We start from the raw sequence: 17,772 nt of genomic DNA on the forward strand, positions 1-17,772 counted from the left end.
ATGTTGTGGATTTATGTTATTTGAGAAGTCACCCAGTTTTGTCTTCCACACTTATGTTAACTTGAATCCATGCCACTCAGCACTGTATATTACTGCATACAACTGTATTCAGCCACCTCAGCTAAATTACAGGAGCGGCATTTAGGTTGAATTTTACAAAATAACAACCTCTATGATTAATGCAGTTGAATGTGGAATTTCAAAAAAAGCCCCTGAATGGGATCTATAGCTCTATAGCTAAATTTAGACCACAGCCTAGTGTGGCTTTGAAAGGTAATGAAACAGTTAATCTAATTTCCACCTCTTGAGATGGAGTGGAAAACATGGTCAAGGGGTATATCTAATTTGCAGCATGACATTGCAAGGCCTTGGCTCTAAGCACACACTAACAAATTGCTGCTTAGATAAGCAAATCAACAGGGACCAAAGCAGAGCAACCCAGGGCTTAGAGGACACAACAGGAGAAGGGGGCAAAGTTATTTTGTGGCAAATATGCTATTTGCCACAATCTGTAATCATGACATATGACACATACTTACCACCATCTGAAGTTAGGTTACTATCACCAAAACCTTTTTTAAATAAACTTATTACAAGCATCTAGTGAATATACTATTCTGTGGTGGTGTAGTATCAGCCTTGGTATCGTAATGGATGTTTTATTTCACAGAAAATTGTGAACTGTGACCCTCCAGTAGAATTTGTGTTGGAGTTAAATAATTTATCTAGCTGGGGCACAGCAGAGCTCGTGCTCTAGTTTTCTGCTGTATTTTGTCCTGCTTGTATGAGTCTATGATAGTCATTCAGACTATAGAGTAGTTCACCATAAAACATGCAAACAAGCAAACATTTTCACGTGCAAATAGACAAAACACAATCAAAAGAATTTTTGACAATTTGACATATGCAGCATAACAAATCGTGCTTCAAATTGATTAGGTATTTAGCAGATATCCGCAAACATATCTGAACCATGCAGTCAGATTGTTAAAACTTCACTTGTTGGATCATTTTCCAACACCACTGATGGGTATTCAACTTCAGCAGATTTCTGTATTTGAAGAACATTTTGTTCTGTTTCATATGTGTTGTCAGATGTGTGAATGTCAGTTTTCCCTTGTTTTACATCTTTTTAAAAAAAATTCTGTACCTGTTTTGTCAAATAGATTTTCTAAATTTGCTTGTGTTTTGTCCACTGCACGTATCTTCTTAAGTTGCAACATGTGAAGCTCTTGGCCCCCATTGACCTTAGCAAAAACAGCCCACACTGTCCCTTTATTTTCCCATTCCTCTAAAGATTGTATATGTTAACAGGCTTGAAAGTTACCTGATCTGCCATCTCGCTGGAAGTCCACATGGTACCACTCCCCGTCATTGACTTTCTTATTGACTGCCTTGGTCTTTGTGGTACCTGAGCCCATGTCCAGAAGCAAGTACAGATGGCCATCCAACATCTCAATGGCAAAGAAGTCCACCTTGAGAGTCTGGGGGCTCGTGGAATCCTTCGGCTGCTGCTTGGGCTTGCCATGGCTGAAGAGGAGAAGGCCGTTGGGCTCTGTGGTGCGGAAGTCGAAGGAGATGGAGCCTGTCTTCTTAGCGTTCCACTTGTTGAGGATTATAAAAGACTCTGGCGTCTCGAATGTGATGGGGTCCAGAGTGGCCACATTCTCGCACTTGAAGGCCACAGTACCATGGACCTTCATCTTGGGATCACCCAGCTTGGCCAGCCTGGATAGCTCAAGTCTCACGTCGTTGTTTTTATACACAACCTGAATTGGGAGAAAAGAAAGAAAGTCAATCCCACACATAGCAGAATTTCTCACCTATAAAGTTAAAGATTGACTTCTATTGCTGAGCAATCGAATAAATCTAATGCATAATTGCTTACAAAAAATTAATGAGCTGGGTATGTAAAACAGCAGTTGTTCCATGTCACATTTCACCCCCTCAGGACAGTGTGTCATAAGCAGGGTTTGCACTGCTCAACCCTTGGTCATCTTTGTCACACTGCACCTATGAGTGAGGAACTGTGTTTACGTGGCACCAAATGTCACTCGCTTCGCCCTGCTTTCTTTGCTCCCCATTTGAAGCCTTCACAACACATGCATTGTGTACTCTGGCTAGTGAAATGTAAATAGATGAGACATCCATTTTGACTTTTAGCTTCAACTGAAGGATGGGACTGTCTGAATTAAAAGACAATGGTGATAATGGTCGGAGAAAATTATTCTAGCATCTCCTGGGATTGTACATGAAAAGCGAGAAGGAGAGTGATAAATGTAAAATGCTGCCTTTATTGCAGGTGTGAAGTAAAATGTTGATCAAGGCCCCTGTCACAGTCTGTGATTAGAATAGAAGAGGACAGATGATGGATATGTCTTTCTAAAGCAAATTAAATTTGAGTGCATGAGCATACACATTGCGTCGTTCACTAAACTCTACATATTTTAGAACATTTATGAAATGCAAAAATCGACATACTTTTAGGCAGAAAGCTTCATATCAATACCAGTTTATATTCTCAGACATTGTAAACCAGACAGGGTTTGGCAGCAAAGTGCTAACTAAATGAAGTGCATTAGTGATGTGACCACCTCAAGTGCCAAGTGCTCTAGAGCCAAGGTGCAGAAGCAGTTCATTACAAAAAAATAACACCAATTAACCATGGATTACAATCATTATCATAGCGCTGACCATTTTGCCGACTTGATAATTTTCATTTACTGTTGTTTGCGTGTTTAGAAATCCAACAAGAGAGCTACTGTAATCGGCAGCAGTCGAGACAGCCATAACCTCGTCATTATCCAATCTCCGTAATGAAAGAGTATCTTGTGCAAGTGCAGCTGTAATGGTGATTTCCGTATGAGACACTAATTAGCATTTCAAAACTTTTTTCATTAAAACATCACTGTGTGGTGGTCATGATATTTCAAAATTCTCTCACCACAAAAACACACCACCTTTTGAAGTTTTTTAATATAAAGTGTCAGTCTGGAAAGTAAATGTTATGAGGGCAACTACTTTCAACACAAAGCTGTCAATAGAATGAGAGGCAGAGGGATAAAGGAGCAATATAAATATACCCTTAGGAGGCACAAGCAGAGCCAATGATCTCTGCCATGCTGATCTAGCACTTCTAATTAAGTAAAGTCACCATTATGGTTAGCATGCATATGTATTTACAGTACATAAGAGAGTCATAATGATGAATCTATATAAATTTCAATGGAACAAATAAAATGAGTTACAGCTGTGGAAATCACTGTCCATGTTCTTTATTTGCTGCCATGCTAAGCATTCACCTGAAAACAGGGACAACTCCGATGGGAATGCATTTGCATGGAGCATTGTGTTTATCACTGATTCAGATCTACTGTGTCTAAGTGTTCAGGTAGAGCACGGTAGCGGTGCATCAGAATTAGGTAAGCTCAGCCTTAGTTTCTTGTAAATGCTTTGCCACTGACTATACGAGACTGCACTTAACCACGATGAAAACATGAAACAGATAACGGCTGGCTTTTATTCCCACATCTTTGTCTTCCCTCTAAAAAGAAAAAATTACAGTACGCTCTCACATCTGACACAGAGCCAAATGGGATGTTTAAAAGATTTAATAGGACTAGAATTGGAGTAAAAAGGTAATTTGACAAGAATCTCCTGATACAAGAAAGAATGTAAAAAGGAGAAAAGGAATCAAAGATGATATCTCTGCCTACTGGACGTTAGTCGTGCAGACTAAAGGTGAAGTAGATACAGCCAATAAAACAAAATCAATTCTTTATAGTCAAGACTAAGGCCACCTCTCAGAGTCAAAGGATCTTTGGTGTGAGCTACAACTGGTGCTGCACTAGTAGTACTGCACTAATTTGTCATCAAGCTAGAGCTGTGACAACTGAGCTATTACTGCACCACTGTTTGTTTCGCCATCAGAACCAACAGGCAGGCGTGGCAACTCTGACTGGAATCTGCACACAAACGCTGCAGCAAGCCATTTTGGGAACATGCCATCAATCATGGCCCACGGCACATGATGTTGAACCACTGCCTCTCATTGTTAGCACCACATACACAGGAGATGACCTGAGACGGGGCATCTGTTTAATTCAACAGACCTGATAAGATGATGCAAGGGGCTTGTCAATGTACTAAAAATGTCAGCAACAAATAAAAGCGAAGTAAATTAAAATAATTATGGATTTTACAGTGTATGGACTTAAATTTTTATTTTAGTATTGATGTCTGCATTATCTGATAAAACTAAATCATAAATATTAAAATGATCATAGGAGCAAATAAAAGAGGGGAAATAATGTTTGTCTCACATCTCCTGGGAACAATCACAGAAATGCAACGTATAAGTTTATGAGCAATTCAATACATTAATGTCAGGATAGAGTGAGAGCAGCCACTGTTGTTAGGCTGACCATGCTTAGGGTGCACCAATCCCATTCCCTTTGTCACCACATCTGCAGTACCTCAGAGATGTGTAGTTAACAAATACACTCCCCTTAACAACCACACCTCTAATCAGCTGTACACGGCCTGCTCATTAAACAGAGCTGCCTCAGACCTCTCCGAGAGGTTCATGGAGGATGACAGCCTGCGCTTTAGGTGAGAGACAAAATGTAGGACACCAAAGGAGCAAGAGAAGGTACAACAAAGAAAAATGAGAGAGACGAGGAAAAAAGGGGAAACAGTTTTTTGAATCAAGAGATAAATGAATGGATCATTTTTCAGTACTTTAGAGATTTGCCTGGTAGATATATTTGCACATCCCCGGTGGCTCCTGAACTAAATGCTTTAGGTCAGAATTCCTATTAACCAGAATAAAAGTGCTACAATACAGCATAAAGTGATAGGTATAACTTATGAACCCTCTGGTGAAGAGATTACCTCTTCCTTTCCTTCTCTTGCGTCATCTCTAGGGATAAAGTGAAGTTTATATGCCTACTCCTAGAATCATAGAACACACAAGGACGAGTGACAAATGACTGTAAGCCATGAGCCAGATTCAAAGGGCCCCTTACGCCACAGAGCATCCAAGATACAAAATGTGCTGAATTCAATACACATCACCTGACAGCATATATATCAAACAGTGATGCACATTTCTATTCCTTATGGTGTGCTGTTTTTTTTCAAGGTGAGGGTTTTAGCCCTATTTCTGGCACTGACATTCGTGTAAATAGACCTTGTACTGCTACCGACAACAGCACACGTGACAGTAATAAGGTTAGTCATTAGATAAGTGATCTAAGATCATATCAGCCTGGTACTACTGGCTCCCCAGTGAAAGAATAGTGAGGTGTTAAGTGTGTCAGTTAGCTGACTGCTCATGAAAATTCAACTGCCTGATCTCAGGATCATTGGCCCCCTTTGAAGTGCACCTGACAGAGCTGTATGAAGCCTGTACTAAATTCCACTCTAAGACAGAGTTCTTCATGTGCGGTTGTGTAACACTTCGATGTGCACGTGTGTGCAGTATTGTGAGAGCACTGAGGGGGCGGTAAAGGCAAAATAAAGTTTGTGTATGTGAGGAAAAGAGGAGAAACAAACTAAAGCAAAGGGTAAAGGATGAGACAGGGTCAGTGTGTGGGTAGAAGGGCCTGTTTTGGAGTCCTAAGGTGAAGCCAGTCATATCCTGTACACCCACCAGCCTCAGCATACACACAGAAGTGGTGTTTACCTCCTTGAGGCAGCCCATGAAGTTGTTGCTAACTGGAGATCCAGGCAGGTCAGCTGTGCTAGGACTTCCTCCAACATAGAAAAAGTCATCAGAGCCTAACATGGTGTAGTCTTCTTGTGTATATCCTGTGGTGGTCAGAATCCCATCCACGGATATTGTCACCTAGACAAAGCACAGGGAAAGGACATGCTATACTCAAGACAGCCTATATCCTGCAATGTCATTGCCTTTCCTTTCTTGTGGTCTATGACACACTTCCCTATGTTTTTTAAACCCATTTTCATGTCTGTTTTCATTGACTTTTTTCTTGTTTTTTATAATTATTTTGTCCAGTTTGATTAGTTGGAAGACTGCAAGCCTTCGAAGGAATGCTGTTCTTGTTAGAGAGTTAGTAAACTGCCCACACTACAGTGTTAGTATTGCCCCTACCGCAACTTAAAAGTACTTTAGCAGACACAAAAATGGTGTTAGTAGAACGTTATCTAGGTTAGTTTAACTATTAATTCCGTATTAGTACGTCCAGCAGTTCTACAAAAGAAAGTGCCACTAGGTTAGAGAGGAAGCACATGCTATGAAAATCACAATCACTTTTTAGTATAGGACAATGACTGAGGGTATTAGAGACAAAAATCAGATGCATGCATTTGTCTTTTCTTTTTGCTTACAAGCACGCAAAAAGAAAATTTTTGACTGGGATACAGATTCAGTTTTTTGACACTTGCAACAGAGTCAGATGCATGAAACGCTCATGGACACTGCAAAATCACAAAGAGAAAAAAGAAAGCACCAGAGTAGCACCACTGACAAACACAGCTCAACTGTTACATTCATGTTGACAAATGGGCAGTGTGACATTTGCAACACGTAGTCAAAGTGCATGCCATGCAAAGTGAATGGGGATACAACTGGCTGAGCCAAAGAGCATCAGCAGGAGAGGGTCCTCATTATTAACCACAGCTTGATGCAAAAGGCTCGAAATGATGCTCCTAAAAAGGTGGATCAAACAGATTTGGACAGGAAACAAGTGAAATAAAGAGGGTGAAACCGATGAATGAACCAAGAAACTAAAAAGGTTTCGAAAAGTAAGCAGAAGAGTACCAACCGCAATTTCCCTTTTTTTTGTAAATGACGTCTACAATAAAAAAAGAAAGAAAAGAAACACACGGCAAACCCAAACTAAGAAACAATTAGAATGATATCTACCGAACAATGTAGTTTGTTTACCATAGCGTGTCCAATGCCTGAGTGCTTTGTGGAAAAGGGGGGAGAAAGGAAATTAAAAACTGTGAACAGAATAACGATTGTTACTCAAATAATATATGATGGTCAATACTGTTAGTACATTGTTAAACGGCAAAAACCGTACTGGTTAGTAGAATGACACATTCCATGAATGATGTTAGTTTGTTTCCAAAGCATGTTAGTAACATAGAGAAAAAGGGCAAAATAAGTTTAACAAGAAAAAAGCAGACCAAGGAAATAACAAGAATGCTCCACAAGAGGTGCCAGAGCTCAACCAGTGACCTCATGGTGTTTTTGCACCATGTTCTGTATGTGACCAGACCGTTGAATAGCAGAAAAAACTCCCTTACGTCCTGACAAAAGGTTATGATTGACAGACATCAAATGGTTCATAAGAAGAAATGCCTAAAGAACATCAGGTGACCCTCTTTGACAAAGTTCCAAGTTCAAGACCATTTTAAAACTTAATTTCTTTTATGTTGGTATTAGTATTTGCATTCTTTGTACTTGGTTTTAGGCTTGAGACCAATCCAGTGTATCAGACCTTCCGCCGCTCATACTATACTGTACCTCCGTTTGGTCTTATTGATGAACTTTAGGATCACTTTACTGCAATGAGACAAAGCAAAGAAGACCCTGATACAGAATGAGGAGGATGGAATTTTGATTCCCCCATAGAGCATGCACTCAATATGCTTGGTTTTCATTCTCAATCTGAATGCGGGGAATGTTCGAGCTGGCCAAATCCTTCAGTTTGCCAATAATCAATTTGCTGATTGTGCAAAAGAAGCAGCTTTGGTACGGAGGTGAAGAAAAACGTTTCCCACCAAATGAGCAGGTTCAAATCTAGAGATGTTATCTTAATGATGTGTTTGTAAAGCTTTGAATAACTTTCCTTACAATCTTGTATTTTATGTAGGTCAAAATAATCTGTTTCATACTGTAAATAGAAAGAAATGTGTACCATTGTATTTAATGCAGACTAAACAGTTTTAACGGGTTGTACATGCTTGCTAGGCAATCTTGAAAATGTCAACTTTTTTGAAGGCCACAGTCTATGTAATGCCATTAAATTATAATAATATATATATTAAATAAAATATTTTCAGCACCTAAAGATGCTGAGCCTAACACTAACCTCACTCTAATCCTAGATGTCTCCACCTAGCTTCTTTACTTCTATCAGACTGTCAGACTGTGACTGCAGTGATCTGCACCATCCACATGGGATCTTAGCATGCTGTCGACAACATCCAGGAGCATCGCAATTGTCTAGATTGTCTTGAAGCAGTAGCTGTGGATTCATTGCAGAATGATGCGAAGAACAAGATGTTGGGACCAATGATGCAAATCAGGCCAGTTTGTTTTGTTCTGTTACTGGCACACAGGTTTATCTAAGTCACCAGCAGCCAGGACTGACAGACTAGGGAGTCTTTTTTGTTACTTCCTGATCCCCAAGAAGACCAAGGGTATAAGACCTCTTTTGGATTTACCCCTGCTACTCCAACTTTGACTGGAACGCAGCATAAGATCCCAAATGCCATGTCGCAAAATCTGTCTTCCACCTGTGGCCAATCAAGCCCTGGAATACTGGAGGAAACCCATTTGTCCTGTTGTGACAGACTACCTGGACAGAGTGAAGTCATAACACAAAAACCTACTGTGAAAGGAAGCAGTGATCAGGATCCTGCTATAGTTGTGGCACCTTTTAGCCAGCAGGCATGTGAGATTCCAGCCAACAACGGACTCAGTCATGGCTTACATCAATTCACATGAGAAAGTCGGTTGTTATTGTTGAAAGCCACTGAGAACATGTTAGTGTGTGCCTCAGCCTCATCTTCAGATATATCATGGACTGTCATGTCTGTCACGGGCAGAGTGGCAGCTGCACCATGACACTATTTAGCCTCGTACAAATTTAAGTGAATCTGTTTGCAGTACAACATACAATCACTGACCTCTGTAGATTCACTCTTGCCAGGACAATCTGTTCTTGCAGGTGGATGCGTTTGCACATGCGCTATGACCAAAGGCTCTGTTGTACACCTTCCCTTAATCCCATCAGATTCCTGCTCTTGGTGAGAATCAGACAAGAACCAATTCTTTTGATACCCTAGCCAGCCCCCATTTATCAGCAGCCTTGCCACAGGCGAATGGCACTATCGGTGGGATGTCTTAAATGGACCATCCTCTGATTTTAACAAATGTAAGTAGCACAGGCTGCTGAGTGGGATTTCGAAAGACCTCTTAATTTGTAAGAAATCGTGTGCTGTCTAACCACGTCACACTGCCTTTACAGTGTCTTTAGAGTTATTAATGCAGAGGTGAGTCTTCAAGGCCATGTAGAAGAGAGCCTATAGATCACATTAGGAGGGTTCTGCCAGTACTTTAAGAACTTGGGTTTTAGTTATGCTTTACATATATGTTTATACATTATCTGTAACTTAATTCTTCTTCTTCGTAGTCTATTGTGTTACTGTTGAGTTATTATTGACTTAACGCTTTTTTCATGAAGAAATTCCTCAATAGTGATGTCATCCTTTGTACAAATGCGTGCTCAAAAACTGTACCAGCATCTTAAAGAGTTTCATGTTTTATTGATCCAGATTATTCCCACTGCACGGGCATTTGAGTGGAGTCATATTTCAATTTCACTTCACTCAAATAATAACAGTGAAAGCTAATAGTGAAGTTGCTAATACACCATATGTTAACTTAAACAAGGTAGAATACATTATACCCAAATAAATGTAATTCTTCTCCTTTGTTGTCTAACATCTGAATGATCCTGAATGCTTTGAAGGCTGTTTTAAAGCAATGTTCTTATTGTTCTCCCTCTAACTGTAACTTAATAGAGTTCTTATTGCACATCTAGATGTCCCTGCTCACTTGTGGTTCTGTTTTATCTTCACCATACACCGCCATGATTAAATTTAGCAATCCAATTACAATGTCTGGAAAAAATAATATATTGTAGGATGGTAATGATTTAAGTGCATTTGTTTTGATTCATTTACTAAGTCTCTGCATCACCCTCTGTACTGTTACCTGACGTAGATTCCTTGTTACTTTGACATCATGCCAATCATTGTCATTAAATTTCCCATTGACTGGCTCCACAAGAGCTTCAAAGGCTCCAGACCCCAAATTAATGACGAGTGAGACAGCCCCATTTTTCAGTGCCAGGTTGACGTAATCAGCAGATTTGCCCGTGTGCAGCATCAGTCCATTCCTCTGTAGGGTTTTGAATGACAACGTGATTTCATCACTGCTGCTTTGAATCGGGTTCAAGGACAAGTCGTAGCAGAAGAACTCAGATCCTTTGAAGGTTGCGACATACTCTTCTTTTCCTGCGGAAACAAAGAAAGAGAAATGCATTGCATTAATATCGTGGCCTCTTGGGTGACTGTTGGGAAGCTGTCAGAAAAAATGAAAAAGAATGTCTCAGAAATGTTGGATTAATAATAAACCGGCAAGCTGAAATGTGATGGAGGGTACATTTAGAGATGTGCTTACTAGCTTTCATTGACCAGCTAGTACCTACCTTGGCCAAAGAACAGAGAAAGTGTGTCGAGCATAGCACTGCATTTCTTACCTACTCTATGTCACAATACATTTGCACAGTACTTACATGTATAGTACCAGACAACTGCAATTTTTGGACTTCACATATCACACTAAGTAAAGGTCTACCTGGTATACGATGATGAACTTGTTGTGACAAAATTATATCAGCTTCATGAGGAGATTTTAGAATAGTAAACATCACGTCAGCCCGTCTGATCCAACACCTCATTCACACACAACAATTAGGCACACAAGCATAAAACAATTTGATATGAAAGCACCCTAGTAGGGATAGGTCATAATGTTTCAAATAGTCATTAAATTTAAAACAAAAAAACAAATTTAATGACATTAATGATTTTAAAATTGAATGTGTGTTTGTGCGACATGGCATCAGAAAAAAAAGAGTATGTGGCACGTTCAGTTTGGTTACAGCACTGTGAGATGAGCTAGAATAGATGCTCAGGTTACAGCCTAATAGTGTTAAGGTTTTGTACTGTGTTCACTTCTGCAGAGGAAATAAAGTTTGTCTTGCTATTCATCAGCAGAGCAGTCCAGCTACGTACTTTACTATTCTCTTCAGCACTGGCACAGCACTAAAACGAAGTGTGGAGATACGTTTGCTGCCTAATACATTACCAGCTACAAGTCAGGCTAAATTAATCTAAGAAACCAGTGCACTCCTAACTACTCAAAGGCCACAAGCGCAGGAGGTAAAGCTAGCATATTACAAGTTTGTAATAACTATTCACTTTATTTGAAGCACTCTCTCTGTTTCTGTCTTTGTGTGCATGTGTGTGCAGGATTTTCAAAGAATGGGCGAATCGGATAGTATATATGCTTGAACTGTCCATCCCTATACCCTACAACCTAGTTAAAAAAATTTGTGATATGCATTATTGTAACCAGGTAATTTAAAGTCTACACACCCTCCTCCGCCAGTTACACAGAGACATACACAAACACACATTTAAAACTGGACTACTGAACAATTATAGGTCTATAAATTGACCCCTTCAGCAATAGAAAATAATATAAAGCCTCTCTCTCCTGACACAGAGTAAACGCTAAAGAAACTCACTGAGATATCTTTGTACTGTTACACAGATAAAATGAACCACAGTAGTCCGCTGTCTGTTAGGTTCATTACTTGCTTGATTGATATACTAGCGTTGGTCCGATAAGGGGATTCACGTGTGTTAGTGTTGCCTTTGTGTTGACAATATGTCATGAAATCTGATGTAAAAAACATATATCAATTAGAAATAAATATTTTAAATAAAGCTTAGAGGAGAAATTCAAATCACACACAGACACACTCCACATACCGACCACAATGACAGTGACTCATGTGACAAGCTATAGATGTGGGCCACAGTTTGAATTCATATTTCTTACAGAAACCAATAAATATCTTTATACTTCTCAATATTGCCGATATATAGGTTCATTAATACATTTTCACTCTTAAACCTAGAGTTGTATTGCCTGGCTTCCTTTTACTTCCAACTAGGCCTGGGCAATAAAACAATAACAATAATTACCAAGATATAATTTTCCTCAATAACAATATAACAAATGTTCAATAAAAGGTTTGATTTATTTCATTTGAATCACAAACAATTTGACACTTTTTTATTAAGATATTTATTTTGTTGAGGAAAAGGGACTAGAAAAAGATTTTACTTAATTTTACTCTCGCATATTCATCATAATTGTTTTGTATGTTCTACCTCAGATTTGTTAAGTGATCCACTGTTTGGGAAGAGTTTGTCATGTTCTGACCATAAAGAATAGTTTAAAGTCACAATTAACCATCTGATTTCTTCAACTTTCACTCAGGAGCAGAATTCAGCCTTTAAACTTATATGAAATAATGATTTGACATTTATTATGATAATTATCAATATTGAATGATGTGACATTATTTATCATGCTAACATTTTTTGGCCATATGGCCCAGCCCCACTTTCAAGTGGGGCTAGTATTTAGTATAGTCCAGTATTTATCCAGTTTTCTTATCCACAATTTCCCAGAATTGTTAAAGCAGAAACAATTCCTGTAACAGCTACATATGGATAACTCCCATCATTAAAAACATGCTAATAATTCAGCCATATAATGTCTTCTCTCAATACACTCGAGCAAGTTGGCGCTCATCAGACTTCCTCAGATTTGACAGGGGCTTGACAAAGCAAAAATAACCTTGAGAAAAACCATAACACTGTTATTGAAAGATGAAAGCAAAGCAGCACTGAGCGTCAGAGGGTGATGCATGTGAACAGCGTTTAAAAACAGGTTTAGACAGATAACAAGCCATTAAAGCCACCAGCAGAAAATAATCCACCAAAACACAAATGGACCAAAGCATTCAATTATCATAAACGGAGAGTGCTGCACATTTATATGCTCTTGCCAGACAAACACGGACACATTCAAATACACACATGCTTAGAGTAGCACCCAGGCATGTATACAACAACGCAACAAACAAAAGGGGTTGCTGTCCACAACAATTTGTCACGTCATTGATTTTCCCTTTAAGGCACTATAGTGCACCTGCGGGAAACTGCAAGGGCCCGTAATTGAAGTTGACTGGATCTCACCACTCTTTGGCCATTCCTTCAACGTCTGAGCCCCCCATCAGTCGAAATGAGAGACCTCTACCCTCTTCACTAAACCCACCCATCTCTGCTCCACAAGCTCAGTGACCACATAACAAATGGAGCCAATAGTTTGGGGTCATTCTCATCTCTCTCACCACACATCCCCACGCCTGCACTTCACAGTTAATTCCCCTGACCAATGGAGAATGAACGGTGTGTGTACAGCAGGGGTGTTGTTAGGAATTTACAACACTTGGGGCTCAGCCCAGAGGCAGCTCCAGGACGAGGGGCGTATATCACCTTAGAGAATTGTATTTCCTTTCACACACTGGCAGTCTGATGCACTCTGACGTAAACACATGTAGCTCTAAATGAATCAGTCTGCACTCAGCTGCAGTATATTTATAAAAAGAAAATGTGTTCCAAAAACCAATCAGTCCATTTAATGATATGCCTCTATCATTTGACCACCCTTGGAGGTGATTGGAGTGAATATGAGATAATTAAAGACACAACATACATTTTTACAATGATATTGACACTGGCAAAGCATGCTAGTGCTTCAGACATTTAATTTTTGGAGGCGTTTCAACATCAAGCTCACAGCCAAGTCAAGTGTCAGGCCAAGCTAGCATGCAAACTTCCATCTGGCCACTAATAGTGGTTATCTCATGAGCGCACAGCTCGTTTTTTTTAGCTGCCTTTCCATTGAGCTAATGAGCTATTCTTCTATGCTAACTATATTCCTTTAGGGGTTTTTTTTGGGGGGGGGGGGGGGATTTAACTGAGCTTCAGTAACGGAACCTTGTCCAAACTGCAGCTCTACTTAGAACTACTAAGCTATTTAGTATCTTTTAGCAACTTTATTGCTCTGGTTCAGTCTCTGCTCTCATCAGCCTCATTTCCAGCCACAGGAGGCAGCTAAGTTCAGCAAAAAAGCACTGATAAACTGACAGCCCAAGTGATACCTGCCCAGCACACAGCAGGCAGACAAAATTAACAACCACATAGTGCAGGATTTAGCAGCTAAAGAGCCAAGTAATATGTTGGTGGAGACAACAATACATCCTAGCTAAAAGGAGCTAAACATCTGTTAGTTTGTCAGAAACAAGATCAAATGAATGTTAATGTTGCTCTGCGTCTACTGGATCTGTGTTCAAACACAGTAGTTATAAAACCTAGAATAACAAGTCAAACTTGTGTGATGACAGATTAATGTTTCTTAGATGTAGCTTTAGTACTTAGCTATTTTCCCATTAATAGGCAGTGTATGATCAGCATAAGCTTGTGACGAGTAAGCTGGAAGCAGGTAAAAGCTGCAAAGTGAGGAGATACAAAATAATATATAAAGAATTACATAAAATAGTGCTTACACAGTAACAATTTGACTTTACATGTCATGTATACTGTAAAACATTGTATTTATTCTACTCAAATGACATAGGACCGTGACTGGCAGCACCACACCAACACATAACAGGCATAAAAAAAAAAGCACAATGGTGTGTAGCTCAACACCCACATGTCATATTTTAACGCCAAATCATGTACCAAACTACTGATGACTAAATCAAACATACCCCACCCCCTTTGAGGAGTTAGAATATTCTGAAAGTAAAATTTGACATTTACATATTGCTCTTTACATTATGCTTAAATTGTGTAATGACTTCCATCTGAATTCACCTCATTAGCCTTCTATATGGAAAGAGTGTCTTGAATATTTTGTGCATTCAGTGTATAATTTCTGAGCCTCGAAGGGAAGACCATAGCAACTCAACTAGTGAGTGGTGCGTACACCTGTGTGTGCGTCTCTTTTTAAGACACAGGATCGCAGAAGAGGCAGCAAACTGCAGCGTTAATATCTTGCAGCCAATGAGTCACTCAGATGTGTCATTTTCATGCAAAAAAAAAAGAAGCTTGATCTTGAGGAAGACTACTGTTTTGTCATTGTGCTCTCCGGGGTATTTGGGCGTGTCCCACTTGTCTCTCTCTGCTGTCCTATGGTCTACAGTCAATCAAACTACAGCAGGCTGCTGGCACCTTAATGCCCTTGAGTCATGACACTGAATGGGAACATGGATGAGAGCCAGCTCCTTTAGTCTGTTTTCAGAGAACAGAGGACAGAAAAAGACACGAACAGAGTGAAAGTGCAGCTCCTAGGGAAAGCCATAAATAGACGCATAGGTAAAAACTTGTCACAGTCTGTTGTTCTGAGTCATCCAACCCCTTTTCAAACAAAAACAGAAAATCGGTGTCTTCACCGACAACCAATTTAGACCAGGGTGCTCACAAGCTGTAAAATTTACCCTAAAAATTTTTTTTTTCCGAGTTTAGGATTGTCCTCTGCCATATAAATTGTTAATAAATAGCATGTAATTGTTAGTGCCATTCAGGAACCTCATTCTCTATGGTCACATTACATTTGTGGTTGTGGTGCAGAACTAACTACACATATTAATGGCAGTAATGCAATTATCTGTCACTCAAATTAAATCAGCGTCACAAAGAGTAAAAGAGGTATGGTGCTGCATGAAGCTACTACAAACTGCTATGTATACCTCACTGCAAAAATAGAAGAGAAATCATAAATGTCTCCAAACTATCATTTAACCCTTAGTTAACAGAAGCTGAGCACATAGAATCCAATTACTCATTTATTATGAAGCACCTAGAGGCCACAAGGAGAAGCATATGCAAAACAGTGCCAGCATGTGACCGGGCGAAACAGGAGGCTCCTCATCAGTCACTGTGCTCTGACGTTAATCTGGCATCTGCTTCTCTATGACTTCTTTTTCAGTTAGCTTACACCCAGGGGAGCACACTGCCTGTCAACATCAGATCATGCCACAACAGTCTGAAACAGACTTGGCAGGATATGAGAAAAATGACTTATAAAATGAAATATCAGGTGTAGCTTTGATTGTAATTGCCATTATTCAAATCTGTGGCATTTTTGACCTGGTGATGTAAGTAATTAATAAATTGTAAACATATAAGTAAAAGTAAAAAAGCACAGGGACAGGTCAAATGATGGAAAATTATTAATCAGTTAAAATGGAAATAGATCAGATTGAAGTCACTTAAAGCATTTTTAACACATACAGAAATCAGTTAATATCATTATTAACATAATAAATATGATTGTCCTCCAGTGTCAACAGAGACAGAAACACAGGATGACACATAACAAGCAGGACAAATGGTTATTTTAAGTGGCTGGAGTAGGGGGTATTTTAGGTATTGCTAAAACAGACAGTTATTATGTTGCCCATCTCCAATGGTGGCGTCTTGTTCATGACAGGCCCCAGCATTAACTGTGACAACACCATCAAACTCTACATCACTGTTTTCTCCCTGTCAGACATCTCACTAACTCCCAGGCTCCTCGCACCACTAGAAATAACCTTCTTCAGCTCACAGTAACAAGCTGAAGTAAAAAAGAGCTTGCTGTGCCACGCTCAGTTTTCTAAGGTTCAAAGGAAGTTCACAGTTCTGGTAAAAAAAAAAAAGTAAGACACACTCCCAAAGTAGCACCTGGGGGCTGCTGTGGCTCAGGGGAAAGATCGGCGGTTCGATCCCCGGTCCTCCAGTCTCCATGTTGAAGTGTCCTACGGCAAGGTACTGAACCTGAAATTGCAGTGCCACTGTTGAGACAGTGTGAATGATTACTTTCTGTTTCTGATGAGCAGTTGGCACCTTAGCCTCTGTTATCACTGTGTGAATGGATGAATGTGACATGTGGTATAAAGTACAGACCATTACCTGTGGATTTTTAAGGATAAATAAAATAAAATAAGACAGATGCTAAAAGCCTTGCAAAGTGGAGACCAAAGTGACACTGGATTTCACTCTGTTCCCATTCATCCTCTGTTTCCTTGTTTGACTGGCAGCCTATTAAAATGATGGGAAGTTAGCGTCATGAAGACGGCCTAAGCCTCTTACGTTATGACAGAAGAGAGAAGAGTACTGTGAAGTGCTGCATTCTTTGAGAACACATTTTATTACGTGATTATCACACCATTCAAACCACTTTATAAAATGTCTCAAGCAGCTCTCTGCCCGCGAGGTAGGCATTCCCCAATACATTGATTGTTGTATTTCATATCAATTCTTGCTTTTTATGTCTCCAATAAAAATGAACTCTCTGTGAAGCGGATTGTTTTTATCGCTGACTGTGTTGACAGAGCAGCAGGAATGGGCAAGAAAGCCTCAATTAGCTCAGTTAAATGTATCCAGGCATTTAACTGAAGGAGTCAGCATGTGTAGATGTGTGTGTGCTTTACGCATACCGAGTTCTTTCAGACACCACACTGTGCTAGCTTAACGTACAGTGTCATTTAGATTCACAGTATGAAGGATGTCTTGCTGTGCTCAGAGAGTGTCTCCTCCCCTGGTGTCAGTCTGCAGACACACTCCGTCCATAGTACATTTAGTCATAATTGGCTTCGCCTTTCAGCTTGTTATGAAGTATGGAAGCAGGCCTCATTTAGGAACTTATTAGAACACTGTGGCTCATAATATGTGGCTCATAATCTGCAAACCAATCATTCAAGGTGTGTATCTGTGTGCAAATGTGTCTATGAACTGGCGAACTGGACAGCAGGCAAGCTATCTAGTTGTAGTTTTTCTAGGTTATATGGTTGTAACTGTTTTAACTTAGACTTTTTA

At 39.7% G+C, this 17,772-nt stretch overlaps 1 protein-coding gene across 26 annotated transcripts in view; it reads right to left on the reverse strand.

Annotated features, from left to right (window-relative positions):
- The window catches only part of LOC119917204 (neurexin-1a), a 252,869-nt gene that overhangs the window by 152,799 nt on the left and 82,298 nt on the right, over positions 1-17,772 (reverse strand). For 20 of the 26 annotated variants that reach the window (XM_038737402.1, XM_038737391.1, XM_038737387.1 and 17 more), the window contains 4 exons: positions 9,977-10,278; positions 6,911-6,934; positions 5,687-5,848; positions 1,328-1,769 (listed from right to left, as the gene is read on the reverse strand). In XM_038737402.1, coding sequence (XP_038593330.1) covers positions 1,328-1,769; positions 5,687-5,848; positions 6,911-6,934; positions 9,977-10,278 — 930 coding nt within the window. The remainder of the gene's footprint in view (positions 1-1,327; positions 1,770-5,686; positions 5,849-6,910; positions 6,935-9,976; positions 10,279-17,772) is intronic. The other 6 variants (XM_038737388.1, XM_038737381.1, XM_038737393.1 and 3 more) reach the window with 1 other exon arrangement.

The sequence above is a fragment of the Micropterus salmoides genome, unplaced genomic scaffold (genome assembly GCF_014851395.1).
Source record: "Micropterus salmoides isolate LMB-PRFRI ecotype aquatic unplaced genomic scaffold, ASM1485139v1 Ms_hic_scaffold_22, whole genome shotgun sequence".
NCBI lineage: Eukaryota > Metazoa > Chordata > Actinopteri > Centrarchiformes > Centrarchidae > Micropterus > Micropterus salmoides.